This window comes from Acomys russatus, chromosome 29 (assembly GCF_903995435.1).
Source record: "Acomys russatus chromosome 29, mAcoRus1.1, whole genome shotgun sequence".
Taxonomy (NCBI): domain Eukaryota; kingdom Metazoa; phylum Chordata; class Mammalia; order Rodentia; family Muridae; genus Acomys; species Acomys russatus.
This window is the reverse complement of record NC_067165.1, coordinates 34,257,623-34,272,244: the sequence shown is the minus strand read 5'-3', so window position 1 is coordinate 34,272,244 and position 14,622 is coordinate 34,257,623. Positions and strand designations below refer to the sequence as shown.

At 51.8% G+C, this 14,622-nt stretch overlaps 1 protein-coding gene across 1 annotated transcript in view; it reads left to right on the top strand.

Annotated features, from left to right (window-relative positions):
- Pax7 (paired box 7) overlaps positions 1–14,622 on the top strand; it is a 94,723-nt gene that overhangs the window by 53,103 nt on the left and 26,998 nt on the right. Inside the window, exons 6-7 of the mRNA XM_051170923.1 lie at positions 64–229; positions 1,203–1,405. Coding sequence (XP_051026880.1) covers positions 64–229; positions 1,203–1,405 — 369 coding nt within the window. The remainder of the gene's footprint in view (positions 1–63; positions 230–1,202; positions 1,406–14,622) is intronic.

Sequence of the window (14,622 nt, the reverse complement as noted above, 5' to 3'; positions counted from 1 at the left end):
CACCCTACCTGTTCCTCAGCTCTCTGCAGGGAGCCAGGTTCAGCATCTTCTTCTCCCCTTCAGGTCTGGTTCAGTAACCGTCGCGCCCGCTGGCGCAAGCAGGCAGGAGCTAACCAGTTGGCTGCCTTCAACCACCTTCTGCCTGGAGGCTTCCCACCCACTGGCATGCCCGCCCTGCCACCCTACCAGCTGCCGGACTCTACCTACCCCACCACCACCATCTCCCAAGGTGAGTGTTTGCTATTAGAAAATGGGCAGTCCTGCTGCTCTGACCTTGAACCTCCTGACCACTCACAGCCGAAGAGCCAAGCCCATCTTTCCCCATGCCCTGGGCTGCAATGGGCCATTGAGACCTCCTCAGGAAAGAAAGATCCTTTGGGCACATTTCTTCCAGTAGCTTCTAAGATGCCACATACCCTGAGCATGGAGATTGCTGAGGGTAGGAGGTGGCAGGGAGAGAGTCCAGGATACCCAACAGCCTTGGGAAGTAAAGGTTTTCTTCTCTAGTTCCTGGAACTCTCATCTTGCTCCCACTCCAGCACACACAAGAAAACCCCTAAACATCTGCTGCACAGGGCTGCCTCCTGAAGAGCTCTGAGGCTGGCATTCTGAAGGCCAATGAGCCAGAGATCCCTACCCATGACTTTCAATAAGAAATCAAGCCAGTACGGAGGACAGCAGAGAACCAGCCCCAGCAGGCGTGCAGAGGGACCGTGACAAGCAGAATAGCAATGTAGGGGCTGGGAGGAGAAACAACTGGAGTTCAGCTTGGTTCGCTCATTGGCCTCAACTGTACCCCACCCTAGCTGAGCCTCAGTTGCCCCCCCTACACCCTCCCCATAAGTTAGGACTCAACACAAATGAAAGCACCTGACATGTCACTGGTACCCATAAAATGCTAATAGGGCGTGTCTAGGTGGATTATAGGTCCCATCAGGAACAATTTACAATCCAGTCAGCATTTATTGAGCACCTACTGCACGCCAAGCATCAAGACCTGGGTGCAAGTTGCCTAGAGGGCATCTAGATGTCAAGTGGGTATCTGTCATGCCCTGCCAGGCTGTAGGGCTGTCTGAGAACCAGTTTGTCGCAACCCAAGCATTTGAGAAGCTGGTTCCTTCCTTCCAGAGAGCACAGCTGGGTGGAAGAGTTGCAAGGCTGCTTTTGTCATTTGCTTAGGACCTCTCTGGGTCTCTCCTCAGATGGTGGCAGCACAGTGCACAGGCCCCAGCCCCTTCCACCGTCAACCATGCATCAGGGTGGGCTGGCTGCGGCTGCTGCAGCAGCTGACACCAGCTCGGCCTACGGAGCCCGCCACAGCTTCTCCAGTTACTCAGACAGCTTCATGAACCCTGGGGCCCCCTCCAACCACATGAACCCCGTCAGCAATGGCCTGTCTCCTCAGGTAGGTGGTGGCCTCTCTCTTTGCTGTCTTTGGGGTCTCATTGCTAGACTACTGCTGGCCCAGCCAGAGGGGTTCAGGATAACCCAGACTGACTTCTTTCCCACCGGGGAAAAACAGTCACTCAGAACTCAGGGGTCTCAGGAAACTCCCGGCTTCTGGGGCCCCTGAGAGAGTTTGAGCAGGAAACAAATACTTCTTCCTTCCGTTGCCTGTGTCTGTGGTTATGGCTCTGGGCTGACCTTCCACTCGCCAAGCTGGATGTGGGGAACAGTTGTCATTCTCCCCAAGTCAGTAGGGACTGATACAGGACTCACCCTTGGCCCCACAGCCAAGGAGCGTAATAAATGATCAACAGTGTCTATTCATGTGCACCTGGCTCGTTCCTACAGTGAGCGGGGAAGGCTGGTGTGGGGCTTGAATCTAGAACCAAGAGTGTTTCCTAGGTCCAGTCATGCCTCTGTTTTCGTCAGGAGTGACCAATTACTGGGGGGAACGGCTCTTCTCCTGTTGATGGAGAGAATTGCCGCTGAGGTTCTGGGACAGGAGCACGGCTTAGATTGGAGCTTGGAAACTCAGGTTCACTCCACGAGCAATTGGTGGCTGGCTCAGTCACTCGCAGCCCAAAGGCTTCGTGCCTCTGAAGAAAAATGGAAAGATAACGCAGAGCTTGAAGTGGTTATTGGCGGGTTTGTTGAGCAGGCGTGCGTGATTGATGTGTTGGAGTCTGAGTGATTTTTGAGGGAGCTGATGGATTTGTTTCTGTGGCTCCCAAGTTCCCCCTGAGAAAAGGAGTTCCTTCTGCCTCCCACCTGCTGCTCCCTCTTTCTGTTGCCTGCAGGAAACAGGCGTGGCACAGGAAGCAAACTGACCTGAACAGCTGTGTTGAGCAGGAGAAGGCTCAGGCTTTGGGGAAGGATAGAACCTCCTTTTGCTCCTCCGGGGTCAGTGTGCATCTGGGAACCTCAGCTTTTCCCCTTTACAGCGTCTGTCCCTAATACCTTACCCAGGAATACTTCCTGTGATCCATGTGTAGCACAGCCTGGCTCACAATAGAGCCAGGGACATACTAGTTTTTTTTTGTTTTTGTTTTTGTTTTCTGGCCCTACTTTGCTTAGGCAATATATTAATAACTAATATGGCAAACCTGTTATCAGAAGAAAGATGAGCAGAGGTGGGTGCAGGGGAGATGGTTCAGTTGGTAGAGGTCTTGCCTTGTAAGCATAAGGACCAAAGTTCTAGTCCTCAGCACCCATGGTAAAAGGCAGTAGGGCGCCTCTGGAGTCCCAGCACTGGGGAACCAGAGACAGGAGGATTCCTGGAGCTTACTGACTAACCAGCCCCGTGGTCATGGTGATCTCCAGGCTCAGTAAGAGACATGTCTCAGGGAATAAGGGGGAAAGTAACTGAGGAAGATACTCAACATCAGCGTCTGGCCTCTGTACACATGTGTACACACTCATGTGCACACACACCCATATGCATGTGCATACATGCACACACACACACACACGTGCATGCCCACATGCATGAACTCACGAGTGCATGGGCATGAGGCAGACACACACACACACACACACACACACACACACACACACACACACACGCCACATGCACAGCTCCTGGTGGGGATACTTAGACCTCAGAGGCCCTCAAGTCAAGGGTGATACCATCAACTTGTCCAGACTTGTCCGCTTTGGGCTGGCTTTCACAAGACATCCTAACTGTGTCCCTGGTACCTAGCATCAGGTTAGCCTCTCTGGGGTTTGAAGTCATTATTTCTGTTGCATTGACGTCAGTGCTAGCTGGCTAGCCTGGGCTAACATTCCAGAGCTCTCACAGGAGAACAAAGAAAAGGTTTCTTTTCTTCAGGTGGGGCTCAGGGATGGGGTTAAAGGTGAGGAAGGAAGGCCAGAGGGGAACACCAACCTCTTTCTTCATGGGAACATAACTCCCACGGTCTGTATGGAGTCTAAGCAGGAAGATGTGTTTTCTACCTCAGCCTGGAAGTTTCTGGATTGGCTCTGGGGTAGCTTCCACCCAGGCTGAAAGCCTTTGAGAACATGATGGATTGGCTGTCTCTGAGCCCTGCCTTCAGGTTCCCGCCAAAGGGGTGGAGACAGATGGAGAGTCTTAACAGCAGCAGCAGAAGGGACATGAAGGGAATAGCTTCAGAGGAGAGGCAAGGGCAGACAGGCCAAATTCAGGCTGTGTGTGTGTGTGTGTGTGTGTGTGTGTGTGTGTGTGTGTGTGTGTGTGTGCGCGCGCGTGCACGTGCGCGCGCACGCGCGAGCGCGCATCACCCAAGGATGGCAAGGTGACCCTCTGAACATCCAGGGTTGGGTGGAGTCTGGGTGCTAAGTCAAAAGCTTTGACATCTCAAAGCCTGTTCAACTCAGGGTTCACTCTCATCCTCATGGTTCTGAGGCCTTGGGAGGGATTTGTGTTGGGGGGAAGGAGATGACTCATAGTTCAAGTTGACCTCCCTCATCCTCTGCACCCAATAAGAAACTCCCCTATGTTTCACGTAAGCCTCCTGGGGATGTGCCACCTCTGCTGAGGTAGGTTGGCACTCTACTACCCAAGATTAGAGCTCTGGTCCCTGCCGCCTGGACAGTGTTAGCCTTGCAAGCTAGAAGGTGGGTTTGCGCTTCTAGAAGCCAAAGGGAATTCTGTGTGCAGCTGAAGCTGGGGCATTTAGGGGTAGGACTGGCCTGCGCATCTTGCTGGTAGCCCAAGTTGCCTGTGGGAAAACAGACCTCTTCCCGTACTTTGATGATAGGCCCTCGTCTTGGAAATGGTTGCTTCTGAATATCAGGGAGTCCCTGGAGAGGCCCAACAGGATTTCATGAGAAATCTCTTTGTTCCTTGAAGTTCTACAAGGTTCCCTTTCTGAAGGTGGCATGTCAGAGGGCCAATAGTTCCTAGTGCAGGTCATACATCTGGTGCTGTCCCTGAACTTAGGGCAAATCAGTAAAAGCAAGTGGGAGCCCCTGCCCTGGGGCCCCACCAGAGCATTCAAGCCTGCAGGGACTGCATCATGAGAGGAGTATGTTTTCTGCAGAGTCCAGGAATCCTAGATCTTACAAATGTCTCAGCTGCATGGGGGGGGAAGGGTTCCTACGAGCCATGTTGTGAGTTAAAAAAAACAGAAGACTGCGGGGCATGGTGGCACACGCCTTTAATCCCAGCACTCGGGAGGCAGAGGCAGGTGGATGGCTATGAGTTCAAGGCCAGCCTGGTCTACAAAGTGAGTCCAGGACAGCCAAGGCTACACAATGAAACTGTGTCTCAAAAAAAAAAAAACAAAAACAAAAACAAAAAAACAAAAAAACAAAAACAAAAACAGAAGACCAAGGGCCTCAGGTTGCAGGCTACTAACAGAGAAAAATCAATCAGAAACTTTTCCTTGAGGCTCAAAACTTTTAATGTCCCCACCCACAGACCCCCATCTTACGGCACCAGCCATTGAGTGTTCCACATGAGACTTGTGCTGAGTCCTTCTGACGAGGTGCAAGGAAAGGGATGCCTGTCCAGGGACTTCACTTCTGGTAGCTCCTCTAGATAAGACTTTGCTCCTGGTTGAGGGCCAGTTAATTGGAAAATGACTCAGAAAATAGCTCCTGAGAAGCTAGGCATGGCGGTACACACCTGTAATCTCACCCAGAACTTGGGAGGGAAGATCAGAAATTCAAGGTCATCCTTAGCTACATAATGAGTTCAAGACTAGCTTGGGATATTGTCTGGAAAAAAATATTTTTTTAGAAAGGAAGAAGAAAGGAAGGCAGGTAGGCAGGTAGTCCTCAGTCCTTTGAGTCCTCAGCACAGCACCCAGGTCAAATGGATAGCTGCTTCCAGTCCATTCCAGAAACAACGTGAAAGATCCACAGGACAAGGAAGATATCAGGTGATGGGAGGGTCCCAATATGACGGAACAGGAAGACCCCTGGCCTTAGGAGAAGCATGGCAGAGACACAGTACTTGTCTCAGATGCCCCAGTGTGGTGGCCAAAGCATGCTCCTCCCTTGTTGAGGTCCCAATGGGATGTAGAGACAGACATCAAGGGACTGTGCTGAGTAGCCAAACTTACCCATCCCAGAACACAAGCAAGGAGTTGGGAGCAGAGTTCTGCCACTCAGGCGACCTCAGGTTGCAGGCAGGGGACCAGTCCTGGGCCTCTTCAGGGGCACACTTGTGAGACCTGGGAAGAAGAAGAAGCCATTGACTGGTGTTCTCTTCCCACCTGCCATTGTTAGACTTGAGAGTGGTCAAGATTCTTTTTTTTTTTTTGGTTTTGGTTTTTCAAGACAAGGTTTCTCTGTGTAGCCTTGGCTGTCCTGTACTAACTTTGTAGACCAGGCCGGCCTCGAACTCACAGCGATCGCCTGCCTCTGCCTCCCCAGTGCTGGGATTAAAGGCATGCGCCACCACTGCCTGGCAAGAGTGGTCAAGATTCTTGAAAAGTCACATTCCAGACCTTGAGTCGAGGGCTTTTGCCGCTGTGCCACAGAGGAGACACAGTCACGGCTTATGCTGGCTCTTCCCTTCCTCACCTACCATCATCTTCTTTGTCTTTCTTTATAGTCATGTGCCCATGACCTCAGCACACTACGCCTTCCTGTCTTTTCCTCTTCTCGGCTCTTCCACCCTTCTCTTCCTGTGCCTATAATAGTTATATGGCCTCCTGATGGGCTGGGTAGGGAGTGTGACTCACAGGTAAAGTGTTGCTGACCCTGCAATAGGCCCTGGCTTTGACCCCTATAGCAGTATAGATGGAAATGAATGAATAAATAGATCATCAGTACAAAGTCAATGCTGAATGGAGGCCAGGTGTAGAAGCTGCAAACTGTGGCACCTGCTTCCATCCCCAGACTCGTGGCAGTTGTCTTACGACCTCCATTCCACAGATGGGAAGACCATTTCGCCCATCAACCTATTCACCTTTCTCTCCATCCATCTATATACCTACCAACTCATCTATGTATCCATCCTCCCTCAATCCCGCGTATTCGTTCGCCATCCACTCACCTATGCAGCCAGTCACACGTCTACTCATGCTCATATACCCCTACCCATCCAGCCATCCGTTCACCCATCCACCAAGTCCACCCACCTATTCATTTGTCTACCAACAAACCCATTCTTCCATCAATTCACTCACACACACACACACACACATATATACATCCATCCATCCACATATCTATATCTATCTATCCACCTGCACCCCACTTATTTACCCTCTCAATCATCCATTCATCCTCCTAGGCACACACCTGCCCACTCATCCCGCATCTTTCCACCTAACCAATACACACATTTATCCATCCTACAGTTTAGCCATCTATCTATCTATCCACCCATCTACCCTCTCATTCCCCATTCCTCCAATTTATCCATTTGCCATCCTAGCCCATCCGTCCACCCATCCATCCATCCACACACCTCTACATCCTCTCATTTATTCATATATCCATCTAACCACCCATTCACTCAATATGCCTTTCCATCCATCCATCCATCCATCTATCCATCCATCTGTCCATCCATCCGTCTGTTTGTCCATCCATCCATTCGTCCATCTGTTCACCCATCCGATGTCCAGTCTCTGGCAGGTTCTAGAAGTCACCAGAGCTGGCATTGGAACAGTCTGCTGCCTGCAGAGCCCACCTTGCTGTTGTGTTGCGTCTGCCCCATGAGGTTGGTATGAATGTCCATATAAGAGAAGTTGGTGAGATGGTCCAAGGAAGTTGAGGTCCAAGGCCACAGAGGCAGGTAAGGGCAGATCTGGGTTTGGAGTCTGCATCCACAAACAGCAGTATCTGCTTCCCCTTGAGACAGAGCTTCAGATCTGCATGGTATTTGACAAATGCCATCTCCCAAGTGTTTCTCAGTGGCAGGTACCCATCTCTGCTCTCATCATAGTCCAAGGCCTCTAGGGGAGACAAACCTGCAAGATCAGACACTTGGCACCAGAGCCCATGTAAACACCTGGCCCATTTGAGGTCATTCAAGGCCCACACCACCACTCCTCTTGGGGAGGCCTTCTCAGAGAGGCTAAGAAACTCACAGAAGGCCACAGAGCCATTGGGTAGTGGAACCAGGGTTCTAACTGAGGTCTGCTTAACCTCTGAACCTCACCACCCCTGACCCTCAATAGGACAAAAGCAAGACACACGGGAACTCTCGGGACTGAATTTCACCTGCACAGGAGACTTCCAGTCTTTCTCTCTTCTCACTTCCTCTTTGTCCCCGCCCCTTTATTGGTGACATTGCGTTTCTAATAAGCATTTAAAATGAGTCTTGCTGGACCAGGGACAAGGAAGGAGGAGGGAGTGAGAGACACATAGGCAGGAAGACGGGGCGGTGTGTGGGGGGGATCATGGGGTGTTAAATAGCCCAGAATTTTTAAAAACCTGATGCAAATCATTGGTAGGAGAGAAAATTACGCGCAATTATGCCCTGATACTGGAAGGTTTTGCCTAGCCCAGGCAACAAGATCTCATTAACAAGCAGAAAATAAGATTGAAATGGTGTGTAAAAGAGCTGAAAAATGAATTTGAATGCTGCGTTTGTCCACAATTACCCCCTCCTTCACACATATTTTATTGCAATTTTTTTATTATTCTTAATCCCTCCATTCCTCAAAGCAGATTGGGGACATCCTGGCATTACCGGGGCATTGGGAGGAGGTGTGGAGGATCTTCTGCTCCCCTGAAACGAGACCCTTTCTCTCCAGCATCTTCCAAGGTTGGGATTTGAAGGGATTGGGATTCATCTCGCAGGCTTAGCAGGTTGTAGGGACATGGGGCCTTAACCCCAGCCTGAGTCTCCTATGCACCTCCTCCCACACAGGCCTTCCTTCGCTTCCCTTCCCAGGTGACTCTCCCGCTTCCCTCTCTTCTGCCTTCTCGGGGGTCTATGCTCTCCTTTTCTTGGGAAGCCTCTCAGGCCCCACAAGTATAAGGTGGGCTGGGTCAGAAGAAATGTCAAGGCAGACACCGAGTTCTGATTCTGAGACTTAACTCTGGGGCTGTGTGATCCCAGGGCAGCTTACTTAACCTCTCTGGGTTTTATTTCCCTCACCCAAAAGGAAGGCTGTTATCCCTGCTTCTCAGAGGCAGCAAAGTACCTGGCACACAGTAGGTGCTTGGTCAATGTGTGTTCTCTGCACCCTTCCACCTAAGCCTCAGCCCCTAAACTCTGACCTTCACACACACACACACACCCTGCCTTCTTTTCCAGCTTTCTCATCCTTTTTGGTTGGCCAGGAAATGGTTGTGCTGTTTTCTTCTTTAGAACTGTGTAGTGTGTTTAGCTGACCCAACCTGGATAGAGCTGTTCAGGGGTTCAGGGGGCCAGGGGGCAGGATGCAGGCAGCTCTTGTCTCTGCAGAAAGCATGGGAAGCCACCTCCTGTGCTCTCCAGAAGGTAAGCTGAGAGAGAGTTGGGGGGATGGTATGGCTCAGGCCCTGCACGGGAGTCCCAGGATCAGGGCAGAGTCAATGGAGACGTTCCCACCTTCCCTTCCCTGTTCTGTTTCTCATCGTGACTGAATTGTGCTGGTGTCAGGTCAGGGGTCAGTTTTCAGACCGGACCAGGAGTCTGTGGCTAGATTTTTTTGGACTCATCACCCACTACCATTTTTCTTAAAAAGCATGCGCCCTCCTCAACTGGATTTCCCCCATACCCAGTGATAGCTCATCTCTTAGAGATGCAGGCCATGCCTCCCACCCCCAGTTAAAGCCAGATGAGACAGCAGCTGGGGGACAGGTCACCATCACTCTGTTCTCCAGGAGTCCCTCATACTCTAGGCAATGTCCCCTGATATTCTTAGCAGAGCCAGTTTTGGCAAGGATTTGGCCTTGCAGAGGAATGAGCAAGTGTCTGCTACCCAGCCATTCTGCCTTTGTCCCGAGGTCACCCACCTCCGTGGAAAAGCTGAGTTATTTCCCACTGGCTGCTGTTCCTGACATGGCCACCTGCTTTCATCCATCAGGGCAGAGGCTCTGGTCCCCGGGGAGAGACTAGGCAGCAGTCTCAAATGAAAACAGAGCCCTGTTTATGTCTCTGCTTTCGCCCTTTATCCTGGGTGGAGGGAACAAGGGGGGCGGGTTAGGAGCAAGGGTAGGAACTGCCTCCCCAAACAGAATGGGAAACCTCCAGGCAGCTAAGGAGAAAGTACCACTGCCTGAGAGGATCAGGGTGAATGGCTTGTGGCCTGGTTCACTGGGTGACACTGGAGACTTTAATGATTGAAAGGACAGTGGCAGAGTCTACTGGCTTCTCTCTCAGAATGGGACTCAGGCCTGCAGTTCCCCTCACTACATCTATCTAAGTGCCCCCCACCTACTTCTGGAAAAGTACAGCCAGAGCCACCCTCTGTTCCTGTGGGGGACCAAGGGCGTCAGGAGAGGCTGGGAAAGAAGGGATTTTGAGGTCACCTGTGCTCTAGCCAGTTGCATTTTGGGAAAGACAATACCTCTTCCTCCCCCCTGCCACTGATACCATCTGAGAATTGAGCACGGACAATTTCTGTGAGGTTTCTGATTCAGCAGAGGAGATTCAGAAGATAGAGCAAAGACCATGCCAGCCAATAACAGAGATGTAGCGTGGGCTCCGTGGCATGGTGTGTAGATCGGGGTTTCGGTTCCAACTCCCCTCTCTACTTGTATGATCTCAAACAACCTACATGTGTTTCCTGGGCCTCCCTCTCTTATCCACCGCACTCATCTGCAGCCTTAGAATTGAGTGAGGGATGAGGCACATAGCTCAGTAAGTAGAGTGCTTGTCTAGCATCCAGGAAGCTGGCTTCTATCCCCAGCACCACATAAACAGGGTGTGGCAGTGCACCTGGAATTCTAGTGCTCAGGAGATGGAGGCAGGAGAGTCAAGGGTTCAAGGTCAGCTTAGGCTACACATCAAATTCAAGGCCAACCTAGAATACACGAGACCCTATCTAAAGAAACAAAAGAAGAAAGAAACAAAGTGTTTCATGGGAAAGAGCCCTTGTCATACCTTGTACAAGGTCGAGACTTAGTAACTGGAGTTCTTTCTTCTTCTCTCAAGCAGAGCCTACTGTGGAGAAGTCTTGCTAGGCCCAGCCAGCCACTAGCTGGAAAGACTAAAAGATCTGAGTTCTTTCCCAGCTCTATCTCAGACTCACTATGTGTCTGAGGAGATGTGTCCCTGCTGTGGGCCTCAGTTTCCCGCTTTGTGCCATGAAGGAGGTGGGCCAACATCTTCCTGTTTAGAGTGAGTGATTACACCCTTCTAGGACCTCCTCTGTGGGCTATAGGGCTTCCCAGAAGGCCAAGGATTTAGCTTTCCAGAGCTGCTTGGCTTGGTGGGGGAAAATGCAAATGGCTGATTTGTCCTCCTTTCTGGGTAGCACAGGGGGTTCAGGGCAAGTCTGACCCTGAGACAGTCCAAAGCAGATGGGGAGAGAGGAAATAAAGGATGCTCGCAGCCAGACTGGGCACCTTGAAGTCTGTCCCTGGGCTTCCTGAAGGAAGTGGGCACTGCTGGGAGGCCACAAGGACCCCAAGAGAGGGGAGGGGGGAGGAGATCGCATTGAGGGTCTACAAAAAGACCCTGCTTTCTGGCCCCTGTACCTGGTACCCCTTGTCTGGGACCCCCTTCCCCACCGCCCCACCATCCCCCTGGAAGCAAACCTCATGTACTCTTTTAGATTTCTCCTCCTGGGAAGTTTTCCTTTGCCCCCTCCTACTGGGTTTGAGTGCTTCCTTGGGCTTTTATCAGTTTTTATCAGCATAAGGCAAGTGCTTGCCATTACTTTTAAATAGTAATAATGATGATTACATTTTTTTTTTCGAGTGCTCACCCCAGGCCAGATGTGTGCTGAGCCCAGTATGTGGGTCACTTTATTCCATCTTTAAAACATCCCCTTGGAGGAGGCCCTGGAATCATTTCTGCATCACAAGTGGAGGCATGTAGAGACCCAGAACAGTTTAACCCATTGGTTAAAATGTTAACAGGGGGTAGAGCCTGGGCATGAATGCAGCCTGCCTGGCCCCAGGGCATGCCATAAAGATGGTTGCTATTCTCAGCTGAGACTGTGTGTGTGTGTGTGTGTGTGTGTGTGTGTGTGTGTGTGTGTGTGTGTGTACGTATATGCATACATTTTTGTTTATTGTATGCGTGTGTGCTTGCATGCATGTGTTCATGAGCACCACAGTGTACTTATGTGGTGTATGGAGGGCAGAGGGCAATTTGAGGGAGTCAGTTTTCAAACTCATGCTGTCAGGCTTGGTGGGTGCAAACACTTTTACCCTCTGAGCCATCTCTCTGATTCTCTGGAACAATCTTGTAAAGGCCCCAGTGGGACTTTTTGGCCTCAGATGATCACAGACCCCTCTAGAGGCAGAAGAATAGAAGTCAAAGCCAGAAGAACAGAGGCTGGAGAGCAGAGGGTAATGAAGAGCTAGGGCTGGGAGGGGTACCTGCTGCATGGTCCCTCCACACCTGTGTGACCCCAGGCAGCCTGTCTCCTGCCTCAGTTTGTCCCCCGTGTAAATTAAGCATAAGGATTTAATGGGCTTGCAGATACATGGCCAACGTTGCAGGTGAGGAGCCTGTGTGGCTGGCTATGGAAAGTAATTGTGTCTTTTTAGAGCCCACAATAGGTCCAAGGTCACAAGGAGGCAGTGTGGGTCTGGGCCTAACACAGTGCTTCTGAATCCCTTTCCAAGCACTTCTCAGCACCCCTCGAGGTCCCTCATAGTCTCCTCATCCTCCCTTCATACTTCCTCTTCGATTTAGGTTCCTCTCTAACCAAGGGTCCCCCCCCCAACACACACACATCGGGCTCTCTCCCCAGCTACAACACTTTTTAAAAGCACCTTTTTCAGTTGGGACAGGTACTTGGCCACCCACAGACTTCTGCTAAAGCGAAGGCAAGAAGCAAGGGGGACTCTTGGGATGAGGCATCTGGGAATAGCTAGGTCTGGGCCGGTTCTCCAGGATGTGGTTTGGAGACCCTTGGAAGGGCAGGCCTGACTGTGACCTCTTTCCTGTCTAAGGTATCCCAGGCATCCTCTGCATCTGTACTTTCCAAGGAGGATGGCCAGCCAGCCTTTCCCCTTCCTCATCCCATGCTTCCCTCACCCAAAGGTCCCAGCCCTGAATTTTCTCAGGCATGTAGCTTGTGTTCACTCCTCTCCTGTCTCCATCCTCTCCTTGTCTGTCTCCAGCCCCATTGTTCCTCAGCTCTACCCCCTGGATAGCCTCTTGGACCCCTAACTCACCCTCCTGCACACCTGCAAGCCAGTGCTGCAGGCCTCTCTCCTCCAGGGTGTTCCCCATGCCTCGATTCAGACCCTCTTCCTTTCTCCCTGCCCTCTGGCAGTTCCAGCCCCCACCCCCATTGCCCTCCCCTAATCTCTTTCATTCCCCTCCACACCTCTCCTTTCCTGGGCTCCACAGAAGGCCTCTTCTTCCTCACTCACCTTCAGTCCTCCACCCCTGCAGTGATTCCTCATCCCTCTTTAACCTACAGTGGGTTGAGGCTGGGCTGGGTGCAGGGTCCCCAGGCCTTGTGTGGGGGTTGGGGAACAGGGGGACTGGGATGGGGGGCACTGACGGGGGCGGGGCGGGCAGCTGACGCCTCTCCCGCTCTGCTTCAGCTCCGGCTGCTGCCGCCAAGCCGCGCCTTTGATCCATGGCCTGAGGCCGCCTGACAGTGGAAAATGCGGGGAGACAAAACCACTCAGTCAAAGTGATTCCCAACAACTGTCTCCCAGAGATAAGGACTCGCTGGGGCTCCACAGCCTGCTTAATTCCCGCTGCCCGGCCTGGGATCCCCATGCAGCAGCTAGCTGACTGCCAACAGAAGCTGCTCTGAGAACCAGCCTGGTCCTGGGACCCAGGATGGGATGCAATCCTAGGGGCCCACATCAATGGGGGAAATCAGGACAAGGGGCTTGTGCATCTGATGATGTGACAGGCTAGGTCCCTTCTCTTGGCAATTCTGGGGAGTCCTTGTTCCATCCTCACCAAGATGCTTGCATCCTCCTCTGGAATAGTCTCTTCCCTGAGCAAAGGCCGACTTGGTCCTCAGCTTTTCCATCCTCCACTTTTCCCAGCCCCTCTTGTTCCTGGGCTTACAGGATTAGCTCTGCCCTCCCAACTTTCTGAGTGGTTCTTGTTCCCTCTATAGAGCAAGGTCTAGGGTGTCTTGTGGGCCAGCTTCCCCAGCACAAAGCTTTATACATTAGCAGGGACCAGATAAACACATAGTACTAGGGACAGAAAGAGGACAAGCCTGTATCCAAGAAACAGTAAGAAGCCAGCCCCGAGGCGGAAGCCCCCCAAAAAGGGAGACATGCCTGCAATAAAAGGGGTGATCCATGGGTCCTAGTCACCTCCACCAAAGGGCATACCTTCTTGGCATGATAGATAGGTCTCTGGGAAGCTGGGCTGGGCTCTCTGTCCTTGGCAATAGGGTTAGTAGGGTCTAGAGGAGAAGCCTCCAGGAAGGACCCCTCCCCACCACAGCGTTTGGCAGTTAGAGCTTTTGTGTTTACGTGGTCACAGAAGTAGAGGTCGCAAGAGCTGAATTTAGCTCAGGGATTCTGAAAGCCTGGCCTGGAAGGGGGAAGTCCTGAGAATCAGCAAGCACCCATGGGTGCTGAGGTGGTTCAAGCAGAGCGGTTCTTTCACAGGGGGAGGGAAATAGCATCCGTGCCAGAGTTTTCCAGAGTTGGGCATCAAGAGGATCTGGAGGGTCTGTTAAAACTCAACTTCCAGGTTGGTCCATGACAGCTATGACAGGCCTGCTATGGGCCTGGGGAACTGGGTTCTAAAAATGGCGTCTGTCATCCGAGGCAGCTCTTTGGCAACATGACACCCCTGAGCACTGAAATAACAAACGCTTGCCCCAGCAATTTTTCCCAGTATGGCTGGAGACCCTCAAAAGCCTCCCTGGCTTAAATATGTTTGGGTCTCTCACGCATCCCAGCAGCATCAGCATGTCCACCCCCTTTTCTTTATGACTCTGAAACAAAGTATGGTAGTACATGCCAGCAGTCCCATCACTTGGGAGGCAGAGGTAGGGGAATTGCCATGTGTCTCAGGTAAGCCTTGCTTGCACAGCAAGCCCCTCCTTCAGCATGAGGACCAAAGTTCAGTCCCCAGCACCCACCTAAACAACTGGATGAAGTGGTGCATGCTTTAACCTTAATGCTGGGAGACAGACACAG